The sequence below is a fragment of the Lithobates pipiens genome, unplaced genomic scaffold (genome assembly GCF_037356315.1).
Source record: "Lithobates pipiens isolate NorthernLeopardFrog02 unplaced genomic scaffold, aLitPip1_a1.2 Scaffold_19, whole genome shotgun sequence".
Classification (NCBI taxonomy): domain Eukaryota; kingdom Metazoa; phylum Chordata; class Amphibia; order Anura; family Ranidae; genus Lithobates; species Lithobates pipiens.
In genome coordinates, this window is record NW_027507764.1 from 493,920,315 (window position 1) to 493,938,069 (window position 17,755).

Consider the following 17,755-nt stretch of genomic DNA (forward strand, 5'->3'; position numbering starts at 1 on the left):
CATATATTGGCTAAATACTGATTTCTTCAAGCAGTGAGACAGTTAGGATTCTTGCCTGCAACACCTAGGTGAGGTAAGTGGGGAAAATTACTGGTGGTGTCTCTCGAAAAACAATTTGTAAAAAAATAATAATAATAGTATAATGTGATGTAGTCCCTGCAAGAAAGACCATTTCTTGGACAGATTTGTGTAAATGATGAAAAATGTGACCATGTATAGGAAGCTTAAAGAGGCAGTATACATAGCTTAGAGGATGTAAAGAGTCAGGGGAAAGGGGTGCCTGTGCATACATGCAACCTTATCATTTCCTACTTCCCTTTTCAGATTCCTAATGGCTAATAAAGCAGTCCATCATAGTGATTGGCCAATAAGAACAAGGGAGTGTGGAAGGTAGCAGCCAATACCAACCCAAATTGTTGTATTTTTGCCTTCAGAAAGGCTTAGCATTTGGCTTCCACTGCTTTTGGAAGCTGCTATGGTGTGTGGGCAGCTGTAGAAAAGTTTCATACATCCTAAGCACTGTGCTTAAGATTACCACAGTGTCCTTCTCTAGGAATACACTGGCTATGTGTCTTCAGGGGTACTCAGGATACATATTTTTCTCCAATCACAATTGGACTCAATTATAGCAGATATAACCTCTCAGTTCGCACTTACTCCTATGGCCTATCTTAAAGAGGAGCTCCAGGCAAATTCAGAAAAAAACAATAAAATTTAGCAACTACAAATACTGTAGCTGCTGACTTTTAATATAAGGACACTTACTGGTCCAGGGATCCTGTGATGTCCTCACCCGAGCCGATTCTTCAACTGGCTTCAAGTGCAGGTGCAGGCGTCTGCATTTCTAGTAAGGGAAACAGGAAGTGAAGCATTGTGGCTTCACAGCCTGTTTCCTAATGCACGTGCTGCGCCTTGTGAATGGTCCCGTAGTCTTCAGGACCTGTGATGTGTCCCAGAAGATTGTGGGGGAAGGAGGAGGGTCAAACTTCTGTTTCAGTTCCCCGTGGCTCCCCCTTCACTCCCCAAAAAAATGTCACTTGTAGCAGTGCAGGGGGGCAAGGTGCAAACAAGCGAAGCTTCCCCTTTTGGGTGGAGCTCCACTTTAATATGTCCGAATACAAGTAGGTTAGAATCTGAAATTAAGTTGGCCATAAAGCTTTTCAGTGTATATAACTGGCTTGGAGAGCATTGTGTTTTTTTTTTTTAAAAAGTGGAGATTCGCTTTGTGATCGCAGTTTGACTTTACATGCCCAAATGTAAAATTGACCCTGCCATAAGAACGTTAGTTAACCTTACAACAGAGAACTAGGAATGTACAACAATAGGGTTGATTTACAAGGGAGGTGGATGGAGGAACCCCCTTGTTGAGCTGCGTTATTCAGACTGTGTAGACTTCTCCGCTGTCAGAATACACTGATCAATGCTGTAGCCAATTGGCTGAAATTCTTTCAGCATTCCCATTCAAGAGAAGCCAAACATTAGATCGACTTCTCTTAAGTGGGGATGATCATCGATGGATCACAATGCAGTTGGTCTTTTCTGACCTTGCTGACTTTTGATCCAACGCAAGCTTAAGAATCAAAAAACTCTGGTCACAAAAGGGTTAACAAATTTTTAAATGCATGATGTAAATTACAGACTGGATGTGCCACATGCTCACCAACCATTCACAAAATAAATATCTATTTGCAAATAAACCAAGTACTGAACCACCCAAGTATAAACTTTATACCACCTAACCATGCAAGCAACATAGCAAAAAAAGAGTTTACTATCAACACATGGACCGATCTTTTACTCAATGTGACAATGAGTCCATTAGGCCCTGGGGCTGCATCTAGGCTAGGAATACACTAGGGAAAGGTACCACCTGTGACCAGCTAAAATGAAAGTGATGGCAATCACTTGGATTTACTGTTATTATTTGAGCAGCAATTGAAATATGAAGGGGATCAAAAATGTTCATTACTTCCCAGAAGACCTTCACATATTTTATTTAGAACTTTTGTGTGAATTTTGATTAACATTATTTATCTGTAGAACCTTGATGGCAGGGAAGAACTGGGAACTTTTGGCCTGGAGATTTCAAGGTAGGGACATATTTTTGTGGGCTAATTTAAAGTGGTTGTAAAGGATGAAGTTTATGCATGAAGGTAAAAATCATGTGTGCTGCTCCCCCTTAGCCCCCTAAATACTCACCTGAGCCCAATCCAGTGATGTGCACGGGATCCCGGCTGTTCCAGGACTCTCTCTCCCCTCATTGGCTGAGACAGCAGCAGGAGCAGTTAGCTCCCACCACTGTCAATCACAGCCAGTGAGCCAATGTGGAGAGAGAGGGGGGAGTGGCTGAGCTGTGGCTCTATGTCCCCTAGAGTAGGGCTCAGGAGCAAGCATGCACCAGTACCCCCATAGCAAGCGAGTTGTTGGGGACACTAATCAAGGAGAAGGAGCCAGAAGCTTTGGCGAGGGACCCTAGTAGAAGTGGATCGGGACTGCTTTGCACAAAACCATTGTACCCAAGATAGTTTTTTGTATTAAAAAAAAAAAAGATAAAATATCTCCATTTATGGTCACCAGGCTGCAAATCTTATTAATACGGGGCAAGTGCCATGTTCTACCCAGTATGAGGACCCAACACGTGAGAAGTGTCACATTCATTACTATATAACAGAGGTCGACAGCAGGGAAACTTAGATTTCCAAAATACAACAAATTGAAGTTATATAATGCATATTGTCGGATGCTCTGCATAATATGGCCTCTGGCATGCTACCAGTCTGCTCTGGCTCATTTAACTGAATATACTCTCCAAATTGTGAACCTTGTAGCTCATAGCAGTCACCCAGCATAGATGCTAAATGTATTTAACAGAGGTATAGATGATCAGGGAATGTAAAAACATACATATCTGCATATAAGATAAAAAGATAAAAATATGAAACAGCAAGTAAATATTAACATAAAGCATTTATTTCATAATAAAAGCTGGAATTCTCACTAAAAGTATACTAAAGTTTACCTTTCAAATAAACTTGTCTAAACATGTGCAATTAAAGCTGAGCATGTCAAATAATGCATAAGCACAGACCAGGCTTGTTAACGTGTACGTTCCTGCAACACATAGGTGTATATGGAAACTAAAAGAAAATTGCACATCATAGCAACCAAACCCTTCAAAGGTATTGGCAGATCACATTGTATGCAAATTTCAATTGTCATACAGATTTGAAGCTTGTTGCCTCCTTCATCTAAGCCTCCCTATGGCCCCTTTCACACTGGGGCGGTGCGGGCGTCGGCGACCACATCGGTGTGAAAGGGGCCTATTGGTATTTTAATTTAAATCGACCAATCGGGAGGTTTGTGAGAGGGAGACAACACAACAAACTGAACAAGTCAAAATTTGCAATCTTGACTTATAAAGTCCAACACTGCTTATAATTTTAGCTGTTTTTATTTCCATATCTAGCTATTCTAATATAAGTTTTTTGGCGAACATAATCTCAGATTATGCAATATTTCATCATAAACTGAATTGCTCAGGTGGCAACTGAAGCATGCATAATTTAGCTTTTGCAAAAAAGTCAAGCTGATCATCTTTCCTTTTTATGGAAGGGGTGCATTAAACCAGTGGCTCTCAACCTCAGTCCTCAAGTATCCCCAACGGGCCATGTTTTCAGGCTTTCCTTTACTTTGCACACCTGCTTTAAATCAATATCAATCAATGACATGGTATTGATAAGAGCTATTTTATCTAAGGGAAGCTCCCAAAACATGGCCGTTGGGGGTACTTGAAAACAGGTTGAGGACCACTGCATTAAACAACAGGGACACTTGGGAATTATGATGGGGAGAGGAAAGACCTAAGCTGGCTGTACACTTAGGGGGTGTTCCTGTCAGGCCCCTCCCAATCAATATCTTGAAAAATTGAAGGAACCGGGCGGAAAATTGTTGGTCAATCAGTGGCGGCATCCAATCAAATGCAGCTGCCGTTTGGGGTATTCAGCTACCTCATCAGAAGGGTTCGTCCAGCCGAACTGTATAGCATGGATGGAGGAATCTGTTGAATTTTTCATTTGGCTTGCAAAAAATAAATAAAATAAATCTATCAGTGTATGGCCAGTCTTACTAAAATGCAAAGGTCAAGATTTGCATATAAATTAAGCTGCATACTGCATATACTTCTGGATCTAGTCATCATTCTGACATATGGCTTGGCTTCTACGTTTTTTTCCCATCATAAACTCAATGTGAATGGCCCAGGTGTACAACAAGTTTACTTAAAACCATAATCATTACAAGCAGTGAGTTATTTGCCATGAAAGGATTACTCACATGTTGTGGGTGTGAATGAGCTTGTTCTTGGAGCTCCCTGTGTCGTTGGGGGAGGGGGCATTGTTGGAGGTGTCAACCTGGATTGCGTCTTTACATCCACAGGTGAGTCTGGCATCGTGCAGCGCTTCTCAGTACGATCTGCAACAAAAAAAAAAAAAACACAAACGTAACCCATCATTTCCACGATACAAAATATTTCTCTCTGGCATAAAAAGTAAAAAATCCCCAGCAATCAGCGTTATTCCATTAAAAACACGGCTGCAATTTATTTTATTGCGATTAAATGAAAACACCCCAGACGGATTTTACGTGAAAACCCCCCATCCTATAATCTTTTTAAGGTTTTTTAAATTCAATGTGCACAGATGCTTCCAAGAGGAAGCAATAACAGCAGCTGAATTCAATAGCTTTAATGGAAGTATGGAAGTATGGATGTGAAAGGAAGGATTGAAAAGGCAGGACGGTAATGAATCCCCATATGACAGCTCCGACAAACCCCCAACCTGATGCCGTGTCCTACAGGTGAGCTATTGGCAGCGATCCGCTTCCTCTCCGGCTCCCCTTGTAAGCAGCACCTGCTGCCCTCTCGGCTGCCTTTTGTTGTGATATTCAGAGACGTGAGGAGCCTGTGTAACGCTGCGAGTCGCCTGGCCCTATTTCCCACCCTATTTTCTCTTGTTTTATTCCAAAGCAACAATGGATAAATACCATATGTCACATAGTAAAAAGCTTTTTCTTTGTTTACACAGCGGCGGATTGTTTATACTTGTTCATTAGGGGGGAAAATGCACAAATAGTCCAGTTGATGCTGCAGCTTAAAAAGAAAAAGGATTACAGGTGTATTCCAATTACTGTAAATATTGCAAGCTGGTGTAATTCACAGTCTGCGGTTCCTGTGTGACAACGCAAGATCCAGACGTGTTATTAGTGCTAGAAGAGGTTCAGTGTGAACGTGGATGGTCGGGAAGGAAAGAACGAGAGGAAGGCAGATGGGAAAAAAATAAAAATAAATAAGAAAAAAAAAAGCGTAACACAATTAAGGGTAATACTGACTGCAGCAAAGACTCTTTTTTTTTTAAAGTAGGTCTAGGGATGTGGGCGAATCCTGACCATATGGTTGCAATTAGGGTTGCACTGATACTAGTATCGGTATCGGTGCATTTGCACCGATATCTGAAACCATACTGAGTATTTGCACAAGTATCGGTACTTGTGCAAATGCACCGATACCTGAAACTGATACTTTCAGGCTCGGTTCTTTGAGCTGTCAGTGGGTCTCCCCAGTGTTAAAGAAGTCCGGTAATTGGAGCTGTCAAAAAAAAAAAAAGCAGCCGGCAATGTTTATTAACAACATTGCTCAGCCCTGAAACACTAAAATAAAAAGAAACATTGTATCTTTTTATATATTTCTGTTTCTTCATCTGCAGATCAAAGGGATGAACAAATGTTCCTCTGTTTAACCCCTTAATAACCCTTAATTTACTCCAATCAGCCTTAACCTCCCGGTATGATTATTTCAAATTTTAGGTGCTGAAAGCGGTACAATTATTTTGCATGGAAATTTGGCGTTTTATATTGTAGTCCTGTAATTCTTAGGAATAACTCACTTAAATCTGTCCAAACCAGAGTCTAGCAGACATCCCGGGTATGATAAAGTTTGAAAAATACAATCATAAATTATAATATAATAAATAACTATAAATACTTATACCAAATAATAATATAACAATAATAAAAATTATTCAATAATGTAATCAAATCAAAAACACTGAAATTTGCTCAGTTGCAGAATTGTCACTGTCATTACTTTTCAATATTTGATGACGGATCTCCCCACAAATCGCTATCGCTTAATTCTGCGAGTGATTCTAATTTATTATCGCTGTTTTCTAGCTGGTCTAAAACCACTTTTGATGTAAAGGGACAGTTTTGGTTGCTATGGACAATCTCCAGTTTCCAGGCATAAAGAACAGTTTTTATAAGATAAAACTGCATGCAGGGCACTGGGCAGATCACTAGGGACAAAGGGGATGTGAAATAATTACATACAGCAATGTAATCTGTAAGATTACATTATACTGTATGTAATGTGTGTGTTTAACTTTTTGAATTTGGCGTCGTTCTCCGTCCCGTGCGTCGCAACGCTCGCAGGGAACGGAGATCGGCTCCGTGATAGATCGAGCGAGACACGGCTAGCTCGTACAGCGGGGGGACATCGCTGGATCCGGGGGACAAGGTAAGTAAAGTCTCCCTGCATTCAGCGATGTGGTCCCGAGTCTGGCTCAGGGTTACCGCTTTTGGTACAAAATCTCCACCATATGCCAGACTCGGGAATACCGACAGGGTGGTTAATTAACTCCTTATTCTCCTCCATTTAATTATTATTTTCCTGCTTTTTTTCTTTTGTTCACGTCTATTTTATAAACGATAAACAATTAAAACAGTTTTTTGTTTGCTTTGTTAGTGAATATTTTTACACATATATAGTAACATATATTTACAAATTTCACATTGAAAAAGCGCTAAATTAAAAAAAAAAATCTATTTATTTCATTTGTAAATAACTTTTCAATGCTTTGTACCATTGCTGACAGCTGAAGTTAAAACAAAACAGTTGCGGTAGGTATCGGTAATTGGTATCGGTGAGTACTAAAAAAAATGATCGGTACTTGCACTCATTGTAAAAAAAAATGGTATCGGTGCATCACTAGTTGCAATCTTTCCCGAGCCTGGAGTGGCTCTGTGATGTCAGCCGTCAGCGGACTTTAGCCTGCTGTCGGCTGAAAACGGGTCACAGGAGTGCAGAACAAACTACACTCTGGTGAGCCACAGGAGAAGTACAGCCAAACGAGTTTTGGCTGGACTTCTCCTTTAAGCCCTGTACAAATGGGCCAAATATTATCTGATATCTAAACATGTATAAATAGGGGTGGGTGGCGCTTCCTGTCACCTGAAGAGTGCTCCTCCATTGGGTCACTCTTCCCAGGTGAATGTGCAATAAGTGAAAAAAACATAAGTGAAAAAATACTGCCGTCACCTGAGGGTAAACCTCCACGGTGAATCACTCTTTTAAGTGGTGGGTGCTGAGTAGTGTGGTTGTTCCCACACAAGAGAAATGTTTGACGGAGTTCCCACTTTGTTTTAAGCAAGAAAATACCTAATGGTGATAGTGATTGCAAGCTGACGTGTCAGTCTGCAATATAAAGTGAATGTGCTTAGTGTAATATTGGGTGTTCTCACCCAATCAGCAATTTTGATCAGATTTTCAGCAATTTTTCTTAGCAACTAGCAACAAAATTCTATTATAAAGAATTTCTCCATAGAAAAAAACACATAAAAAACACATAAAAATAGTGGTTTATATAAGTTCAGTCGTACAGTAGTGCAAAAGGTGGCAAAATTTGAAGTGACTTGTGCTTAATTTGAAGTGACTTGGGCATGTCCAAAAGTGCCTCGTGCCTATGTAACATTTTTGTCCGATATCTGCCAGTGCAACAGAAACAGCCCGACATTCAACCCGTGTGTACGGCAGCCTACCTGACAGAAGCCAGCTGAACGTCCAGCTTCTGTCAGAGGCATGACAGAAAAGATCTGCATTGATGTCTTCTAAGCCCCTGTACACACGGTCGGACATTCTGCCAACCAAATCCGTTGGATTTTCTCCGATGGATTTTGTCCGTCGGATCTTGTCCGAAACTGTTGCATACACACGGTCGGACTAAGTTGTCGAAAAATCCGATCTTTCAGAACGTGATGACGTAATTTCGTTACGATGGGACTACATTCAGGCTAGTAGCCAATAGCTTTGATGTAGGAATTTGATCTGAGCATGCGTGGCACTTGGTCCGATCAAAATTCTCTACACATGATCGGAGTATGTCCGATCGAACCAGTTGGTCGGGAAATATTTCCAACAAGTTGGAAATTTGGGTCTGACGGAGATTCCGACGGAATCAGTCCAATGCATACCACACACAGTCGGATTATCCGACAACACGGTCCGATAGGACACATTCCAACGGATTCTCCGATCATGTGTACAAGGCTTTACAGTCCTGTCCAATGAAAGTTGAAAGCTAGATCAACTTCTGTCAAGCGGGAACAGCCATAAATTAATCAAAATTCGTCTGGTGTCTGCTGAATGAGCCAAATTTCTATCCATCTATGGACAGCTTTATTCTGACAAATCAAAAGTTTAGATTTAAAGTCCTGGTGACAATAGTCAGAGAGGAAACAGAGAGGGAGAGGATACATCTCCTAACTGGGGACTCCATACTCAAGCCAATATGTCAACAAAAAGTATGTCCTTTAGATATACTTTAGGGTTAGTTCATCTTAAACTACAAAACCTGCCTATGCAGGTAAGATGCACCTGTAGTTACAAACTGTGCAGCTTCCACTAAAGTTGCATAAGGTGCTATATGTGTAGGCCATCAACCTACCTCCTGAGGCCAAAAAACTCCCAGGGATGGCGTAATCCTGTCCTGCCTTGTTGCTAGGCTGTTGGCAAGATGCTCCCATCAGATACTGCTCACCTCCACCACCACAGAAGCGAGTTTTCAAACCCTCACACTTCTTCAGAGCCACTGCGATGAGGAAAAGAGAGAGAGTGCATGTTAGGGGGTTTGAGCTGGAGGTACAGCTCACTCCCGTGATGATGGTGGTGAGCAGTAAGTAGTGGCTTAACAACATTCTAGCAACAAGGCAGAACAGGGGGGATGCCCTTTCTGAAAGTTTTTCGGCCAGGCTTTAGGAGGTACGGAAACAGCCTACACCTTTAGGAAGGGCATTTTTCAACTTTGGTCAGAACTGAACTTTATCTACAGGTTACCTGCATAGACATTTTTTTTTTTCATTATCTACTTTCCCATTTGCCATGAAATGGGAAAGTAGATAATGACTGTGTAAAAGTACCATTCTCAGTTTACTGCAGTCCACATCAAGACAGGGCAGAGCTTGGTCAAATGCATAAATAAGGGACACACAGAATGGGCTTCAGGATGCTTTTCTTTACGTGCCAGGTTATAGTGGTTGGTGAATTGCCAATGATCCTGAATGTGCTAGTCCAATGCACCTTATAAGCATGAGATGGACTATGAGATACAGACAGTAAATGAATAAACATACGACTATTTAAATAAATAGACACAGGCACAAATACTCGTTGGAACCAAATAGCAGGGAATTTATGTCTAACCCATAGTGTAAGAGAACATAGCAAATCATATAATACTAATAATCTGAATAACCAGATAGCCTAGCCTTAAAAGCCCTGGATAACCAAACAAAAATAAACAAGTAATAACCAAAAATGTATATCTTGTCCCTCCAGCACTATGCTGGATGACTAACCCTACTATCAAACAGCCCAACATGTCCAAAAAATGGGGTAAGGTCAGAAAGGCTCTTTAGGTAAGGGTCTACATTAAATGTTACAGCGAGTATCAAATTCATCCAAATCTACAAGGAGATTCAACCAGCACTTTTTCAGCTGCAAGATTCAGTTAGTAGCACAGTGTTCCTTGTGTTATGACATGGGGGCTTTGTTATTTACTAGTGGCCCCTCCATGACATACTCACTACCCTAAAAAAAAAGGAATAAATGGCCTAGCGACATTTTATGTTGAGAACAAAGATTTATATCTGGTATTATCAAATCATGGTCCTGAAGCTTTGCCAGAAAAGAACCGCCAAGGCATGACCATTGGCTGGGATATGTTGCCTCTTGGGTGAAGGCAGAGTATAGGTTTCACTGAAAATAGGTCTTCTGTAAGCTGGGTTCCTATGGGGGGTATATAAGGAAATCTCTCTCTGGCCACAAAGCCTCTTCTTCTTGAAGCATGCTGGTCTTAGATGGATATGAAACAAAACTGGAGCCTTTTTACTGGGTTAGCTCATTCTTTGTGGGTCAAGTTGGTTCAAATGAATAAACAATGGAGTCTTCATCTGGGATCATTAGCTAAAGGATCTCAGAAGTGGGCTGAGATGATGCCTAACACCTGTGTACTAGATTTTCTCGGCAAGCTATTAAACTAAACGCAACCCCAACCCTTGGCTGCACAAAGGAGAAGTGTGTGGCTCTTGATGAATATGGTGGAATAAGGCCAAGAGACAACTCATCTGACGTGCTGTTCATTTAAATAGGCACAAGCGGATGCAGATAACAAACTGTAAACCTTTGTGAACACAAGCTTCTTTTGAGAGCAGATATTAAAAAAAACAGAACTCTGTAATTCTTTGTAGTGATTTCTGCGCAAGCATTTTTTTTGTGCAGCTGTGCATGGTAGCCAATCAGCAACTTCAGTGTGTTAAAATAAACTTTGACAAAAAAAACTGAAAGCTGATTGGTTGCTATACAGAGCTGCACCAGAGTTTGCACTCTCTAGTTTTAGTAAATCATCCCCAAAGTGTTGATAATGGAGAGAATGCAACGTTATTAAATGAAGTGGCCAAAAAATGACATTTGTGTTTGCGTTTTTTCTTTATGTAGCCCTTACTTCCCTGAATGTGAAGATGAAGGGTTATTTTTTTAATCAAAAATACCAGTGATGAGCCTACTGAATAAAACAATAGAAGAAGCATGGTATGAGGCATGGTGTAAAGCAGGGGTAGGCAACCTTAAAGAAATGGAGATCTACCTGAACAAGACAAAGATCAGAGGGCACAGTGTCGCCTCCTTACACCTTATTAAAACCTCTAATTGCTGTACTACCATATTGCAATTGTGTGCATTGCATGGCAATCTTTGGTTTAAATCAGGTGGTGAGAGGCAACATATCTCCTCCTCACCACTTGTCAAACAGATTCGGACCACTTTTCAGAGAAGCAGAAGTGTCTGCTGCACTTGGGAATTAGTACTTTGTTGCATCTGGTAGCAGCACCCTTAGGGCTAATGCACACATAAATTTGGGGGGGGGGGGGGGCATTAAAATTCCTGCATTCAGAATAAATGCAGCAAACCTGCAGGAAAGCTGCAGGTACACTGCACTGATCCCTTGGTGTGGGTAAACCACAGCACATCAGTGTGAAAGAGGCATATATTATTATGCCCAGAGAATTGCTTCAAACTGACCTGAAGATCTCTTCTTTCCTGCTGCTGGCACCACTCCAGAGACCACTAGCAGGGATAAGAGGTGGAGTGTAGTTGGTATAACTCTGCATGGGAAAGGAGCCATGGGCTCCCGCTGCTGTCAATCAAGCGCTGTGACATGGGAGCAGGCCGAGTCCCACTGTCTATGTCAATGGACGCAGGATCAGGCCTGCATGGGTACTCCCATGGAAAGTGGAAGAGTCTGGGCCTGGAGTGCCAATGGGAGACCACAGAAGAAGAGGATTGGGGCTGCTCTGTGCAAAAGCATTGCACAAAGCAGGTAAGTATAGGCATGTTTGTTATAAAAAAACAAAAAAAAACAAATGTTTACAATCACTTTAAGTTTCGGTGGGTTGAAAACAAAATATGCCAGGGGGTGTGGCTTTGGCAAAGACTCATGGGCCAAGACCATTTTCAAGTCTTCTTTGATTTATACATAGCTTCAGATGAGCACCTTTGGCAGATTTCACTTTTCTCCATGATGACTGTAGGAGTTTGGCTTCACCAGCTTGAGTGAATTCCATAATGTTGCACCAAGGTCACGGTTTGACGCAATGGCTCAAAAAGTATTAGCTGGGGTTTGGCTTCAATTTATTAGTGCATCTAAATCTGCTAGTACATCCAACACTCCCCTACCCTTAGACTGACAATGCTGGTGTCCCTTGTGCTGCTTCATCCAGAAGGTAGACACACCAATACAGGAGGCGTGTTACTGGCCAGATCACCAGGTGAAAACAGAAGGAAAAAGTACAAAAAAATTAAACGAATGCAGCCACCACAGCTAATGATTGGTAAGCTGCAATATATTTAATTTTTTGCTGTGGGTTTAATACGGATTTAATGATATAATAACCAGCTGCCCATTAGGAGTTCTTTTTAGATACGTTTTTTATATATCACACATCCATGGTTTCAGCAAATGCAATGGGCGAATAAAGAGATTTGTGTCCTGCTACAAGTGTCTAACTAGCTGGGAACAATATGAACAAAGCCAGTCTATTTAAAATGAACAAAGAAAACAAGTGGTTGCCTATAGCTGCCATATACCGGTTTAACCAATTAAAGCAAGCATCTGAATTGTTTTACCGAATAACACCTCCACTTTTCCCTGCCATCAATAGATTTACTTACAAAATAGTAAATTTAGGAGTCAATAACAAGGGAACATTTTCATCACCCTAAAATCAAATTCATCTTCTGCGTTGCCCTTCGCTATATCCCTTCTTTGCTCACCTCAGCCAACCTTTGCATCATTGCCAGTCATGGAATAAATTGCTTTTAACTCAGTCTGCTAGAGACTGAAGGTGACAATTAATGCTCACCAACTAAATAAACCCAAGTATTCCTCTCCTGCCAAGGAAATAAAGATAGGAGAACATTTGCCAGAATGTGTGTACAGATAGCAGAGAGAACGCTGGTCCATCTGGAATGCATTCTGCTAGCACTCACTCTGAACTATAGCAGGAGACTGCTCAGAGACCCAGATTTGAAACATGTGGGACCAGTAGAGGGAGGAGGGTTCATTTCGGCAGAGATCTTTGTACAGAAATAAGGCACAATGTGTATCCTCTAATTTGACTATTTACAACAAAACATCATTCTGTCATTTGGAAACAGCCCAGCTAATCTGTTTTCACTTAAAAGAATTATCCAGTAAAAGACTCTTGTTTAGAATAAAAGACATATCTGCCAAGGATGGAAGATGGCTGCACGGTGGTGATATAGTGGCTAAAACTAGCTTTGCTACTTGGCTGCCACATACATATGAGCTTCCTAATCTGTTTTCTGTGAAAGAATTATACGGTAAATGGCCATCAAGAAAAAATGACCTCTCAGCCAAGAAAACAAGATGGCTACACAGTGGGGTCAAAATGTCTTAAACTAGCCTTTACCAAATGCTGGACTCCAACAGGACAACAAAAAACTGGTACCCGTGACAGATTCAGGTTATGTCGATTGTTTTTCACTCTTAGTCCGGTCTTTCTATGGACTATGGCTTGAGGCATGTTGTTTTTATGACACATTTAAATAACGAGTTTGAATATGTTTTTGGTGTCGTACAAAGGCTTTTGTTGGATGTTCTAGTTGGATGAAATAAAGAACTGGCAAGGATTCCATCAGGCCTCTACCATGGAACTTGGCTGTCAGTTAAGATCTAGCTTAGAATGGAGACTCATGTCTGACCAATCAGAACTGAAACCCAAAGGTCATTGAATGGAAGCCAAAATGATACCATCTGCTCCTTGTTTCACATTCAGAGCAATCGGTTCATGATGGAGATACATGATGATATAATGGTTCAGACTAAATCCTCATACACGCCTCTGGTGAAGTAGGAGATTTAGAAATAAAATTCAGGAATATGTTAAAAGCATGCAAAAAAACGATGGCATTTGTTTTCGATTACAGCAAAAAAAGAAAAATAGAGAGAAACTGTAGGATAGAGGATAACAATCAATTCGCAAAAAAAGGAATTAGTTATTTTAAACTACATTTGTTATTTTAGCTCACATTTTTCAGAAAATGTTCATTTCAGAAACGTAACGATCACATAGGATCTGTATATAATTTATATTTTTCCCATTAAATGGATATTTTTATATTGAAAAGCATCTATTTTCACAAGTAGGTATTTTATATTAAATCTGCATGTTATCTCTGCCTCCTCTTTTATTACACACTTCCTAGAACCTTACAATTATTACCAGTCAAAATCTAAGGGCATTTTAGCAGCTAATAACCTTGGCGACAATCTTTATGAATTGACTGAAATGAAACGAATTCGATGCTCATGGTTCAAGTGACCTCTGCTGCCCTCTGTGGCAGACAGAAGAATTACAAAGGAAGATTTCTTTGTGGGGATGAATGGTAAATGCAAACAAATCAATAACCAGGAAAAGTTGCTCAACTGACATTCAGACTCTAATAGGTAAGCAAAAGACTAACAATTACAGGGCACACACTTATACTCTCCATAAAGAATTTTTCTTTTCAATTATGACAGACAGTCACACACGCTAATAAAATATTTTTATGCTATACCTGAAATAAAGAGCAGATACACAATAATTTGCCATTAATCACATTCCTAAAATGTATGTAAACACTGACAAAATTCTCATTTAAGGGGCAATATATCATTGAAAGCATCAAGTTAGATCTGTTCGATGAATACAAAATAATCCTGTTGGTCCTGCCAGATATCTTGTGAGCAGCAAACGTCTACTCTTTGTCTGTGCTACACTGATATCAGTTACATTGTTTCCAGCTATCTCCGTAAACTACAAAACACCTCCCCCTATGTTATGGAAAAAATAAAAGCAAGAGATGCTCTGTAGTCCCCTTCTAAGGTACTAGCTGTTCTATAGCTACATTACAGTGATTGAGCACTGTCAACCTCGGATAGGAAATGTGTTACTATGAAAGGAAGTGTGTTACTGGGACAGGAAGTGTGTTACTAGGATAGGCTCAACCAGGTGGAAAAAATCTGGGGGGGGAAAAAAAGTGAAAAAAAAAAGTGACTGCTATTGGCACATTACTAATCTACATTGACTGATGTGGGACATCAGTTTTAAATACATTTGCCAAACACTAGTGTAGCGCCCTGCTCCTAATGAACAGACGCTATTGTTTTTCAAATTTAAGTTGTCTGAAGCTGCAGTTTGGCTCAGGCTAATTATATCAAAGTTCTGGTTTCTGTACCAGTTCAGCTGGGTTGTGCTAATTTCCACTTGGCCGCGCCGTGGGTGTCACTGTCACCACCGGTAAGTGTTGGAAATGCAACAGGCTGGATGCATTGAACACCCTTTTTACTTGGAAATAGTTCAGTGGGAGTGGTTCACCCACTGTGCATTCTGGGTGGGGGTATTTAAGGTGCTGATGCCATTTTGCTGGGCCTCTTTTCCAGGCTTCGTTATCCCGACCTCATGGCCCTCCTGGCCTTGGGTGTGTGCTGCCTGTTCCTGTGCCTTGGGGCCGGCTGGCCCTAGGCTTTGCAAATGAGAGAGTAGGCCCAAAAGTCTTGGGGTGTACTGATCCAAGGGTGGGCCTATGCTGTCTTGCTTGCGGGGAGAAGCCAAGCAGGAGAGGACTGAGCACAAGGCTGGTATCTCTGGAAGAGCCTGGGGACTCAGTTGGAGGACACAACCCGGGTCACTAACCACACAGTATCGCTGGGTCGGCTGAAGAAAACTGGTACTGTGTAAAAACTCTTTAATATTTCTCAAGAAGTTCATTTAAATTGACAAGTCTGTGGCAGAGACTTTGTTTGAGCATCCCACCAGCTGCTAGGTCAGTGAGAGAGGCCTACCCGGTGAATGCCGAATCCAGTCTGTGGAGCTGTTTGTGCTCTGGATCAAGAAAATACCTCTAACCTGCAATTACCAGGTACCTGAACTCCCCTTAACCCTCTATTGCAAAACCTTTTTGTCTATCTCATATAAATCTCGGAAAAAGGACTAAGTGTCGGAGCTAACATTCTTTGATTCACTTTCCAACGGGACCCCTGAGATGGAGAAGTGAGCAGGTGAGGTAATGTTAAGCCCAATAAAAAACAGCAGCTCCTTCGGGGGTCAGTGCTACACTAGGCTACGCTTTTTATCCCTCTTATAGATATACATATACCTTGTTTACTACCCACACAACAGGATAGCCTTGGGACTATAGCCGTTGACTGTTTTTGATACCTACCTATACAGCTGACATCATCACTATCGCAGCATTGCAAGTACTTTATAGACATATGACCAAATTCATTATGTATTAAACACTATAAGGTTATATGCACCCCCACAGTCGGGCTTTGCTTCTCTGCCCAGCAGTTACCATGAAACTGGGTCATTTGCACAAGTGTTTATAGACAATTGATATGCAATTTACTGGTTATATATACTGTATTTTGTTTGTTGTTTTTCTGGATGTCAAATTCGTTGACTGTTTCTATATATATCAGGATCTTCAAGCTCCTGAAGAAGTGCTAACGCACGCAACATGTAGAGCGGTGTCCGTAAATGACCTCCCTTACGCCACAACCACTTAACCATATCTATGTTGGAACACGCAGCAATTGTGTTAACCAATTAACATATACTTGATCATTTTTGTTACTAGTGGTAGGAGTGTTTTTTAGGTCCATCAGTCATCATTTTAATCTATGAATATACCTGCTGTTTTTAACATTATCCAAATAAAACATTTATATTTTTTACAATATTTTCATGGGTGTGCCTATAAAGTAAATTTTTGTTCTGTAATTCAAATAACTACCTTACAGTCACACCTCTATAGTGATGCTGGGGACAGGTCTCTGAACACACTGATGTTTAACTGCTGAGAAGAAGAGTAAGGTCACCAACCTGGTTGTGTTATTGCATGGGTGCCTTGATCACAAGACTGTAATGGAATCACACATCTTTTAGCAGGTAAAAGTTTTCATGTAATTCAACTGTAAATTTTGGAGTTCAGTTCTAAATAAGAGCTTGTAATGTTTGCCTGAATTTTTTATTCGTATTTTGTAAAGTAGCGCCTCTCATCCCTTGCAACATGGAGAAACCCTTGAAATAACTTTCTAGGTCTCAGGGAGACATTGCTGTATCTACAGCTCATTGTACCATTAGCAAGATGGGAAGAATTTGACTTAGATTTATGGTTACTGGGAAGAAAGTCCCCCTTCACAGATCGCTAAAAAGATCATTGGTATCAGTTTCTTATCTGAGACACATAAATTGCTCATTGCTTAAAAAAAGTTTTACTTATACTTTCAGTTTTGGAAAGAGTGCAGAGGCATTAGAACCCCTGTCAGTTTTCATTGCCCCAGCTAAGGAGGGACACCCTTTTCTAGACCTGTGTACCATCACCATTGAAAGTAAAGAGAATCACAAATTTTGGGTTGTCCCCAGAAAAGTAATAGAGGTGAAATTTTCCAATGGGGACACTACTTCAGGTGATTTGGGGGTCCCCAAGGCATTCCCTTAATTTGCAGGGATTTCCTCTCACTTCCTGTTTGGCTATGGGACAGGAAGTGGAGGAAAATCTCCACAATGGGATACAGATGGTAAAAAAAAAATCTGACAGGTGTTATAACCCTTCCTTACTCTATCCAAAATGTAACAAAGTTTAGCCTATAGTTCTACTTGAAGCAATTCTTGCCAACTCTCTGTAGGAACCCTAGTTGGAAAAGGCTGATCTAAGGTTTCCATAGGCATGTTACATTTTTTTTATTATGCCTTGAATAAATGAGTTGCATACTAGAAATACACGTTAAAAAGAGAATTCTTAACAACTAAAATACTCCTCACTTTTTTTTATATATGGATTATACTTTGTCTATAGCAA

At 40.7% G+C, this 17,755-nt stretch overlaps 1 protein-coding gene across 7 annotated transcripts in view; it reads right to left on the bottom strand.

The window, feature by feature from the left end:
* Positions 1-17,755, bottom strand: part of RUNX1T1 (RUNX1 partner transcriptional co-repressor 1) — a 208,730-nt gene that overhangs the window by 68,335 nt on the left and 122,640 nt on the right. For 4 of the 7 annotated variants that reach the window (XM_077493019.1, XM_077493021.1, XM_077493018.1 and 1 more), the window contains exon 2: positions 4,333-4,470. In XM_077493019.1, coding sequence (XP_077349145.1) covers positions 4,333-4,470 — 138 coding nt within the window. Of the gene's footprint in view, positions 1-4,332; positions 4,471-8,774; positions 8,919-17,755 lie in introns of all 7 variants that reach the window. The other 3 variants (XM_077493016.1, XM_077493015.1, XM_077493017.1) reach the window with 1 other exon arrangement.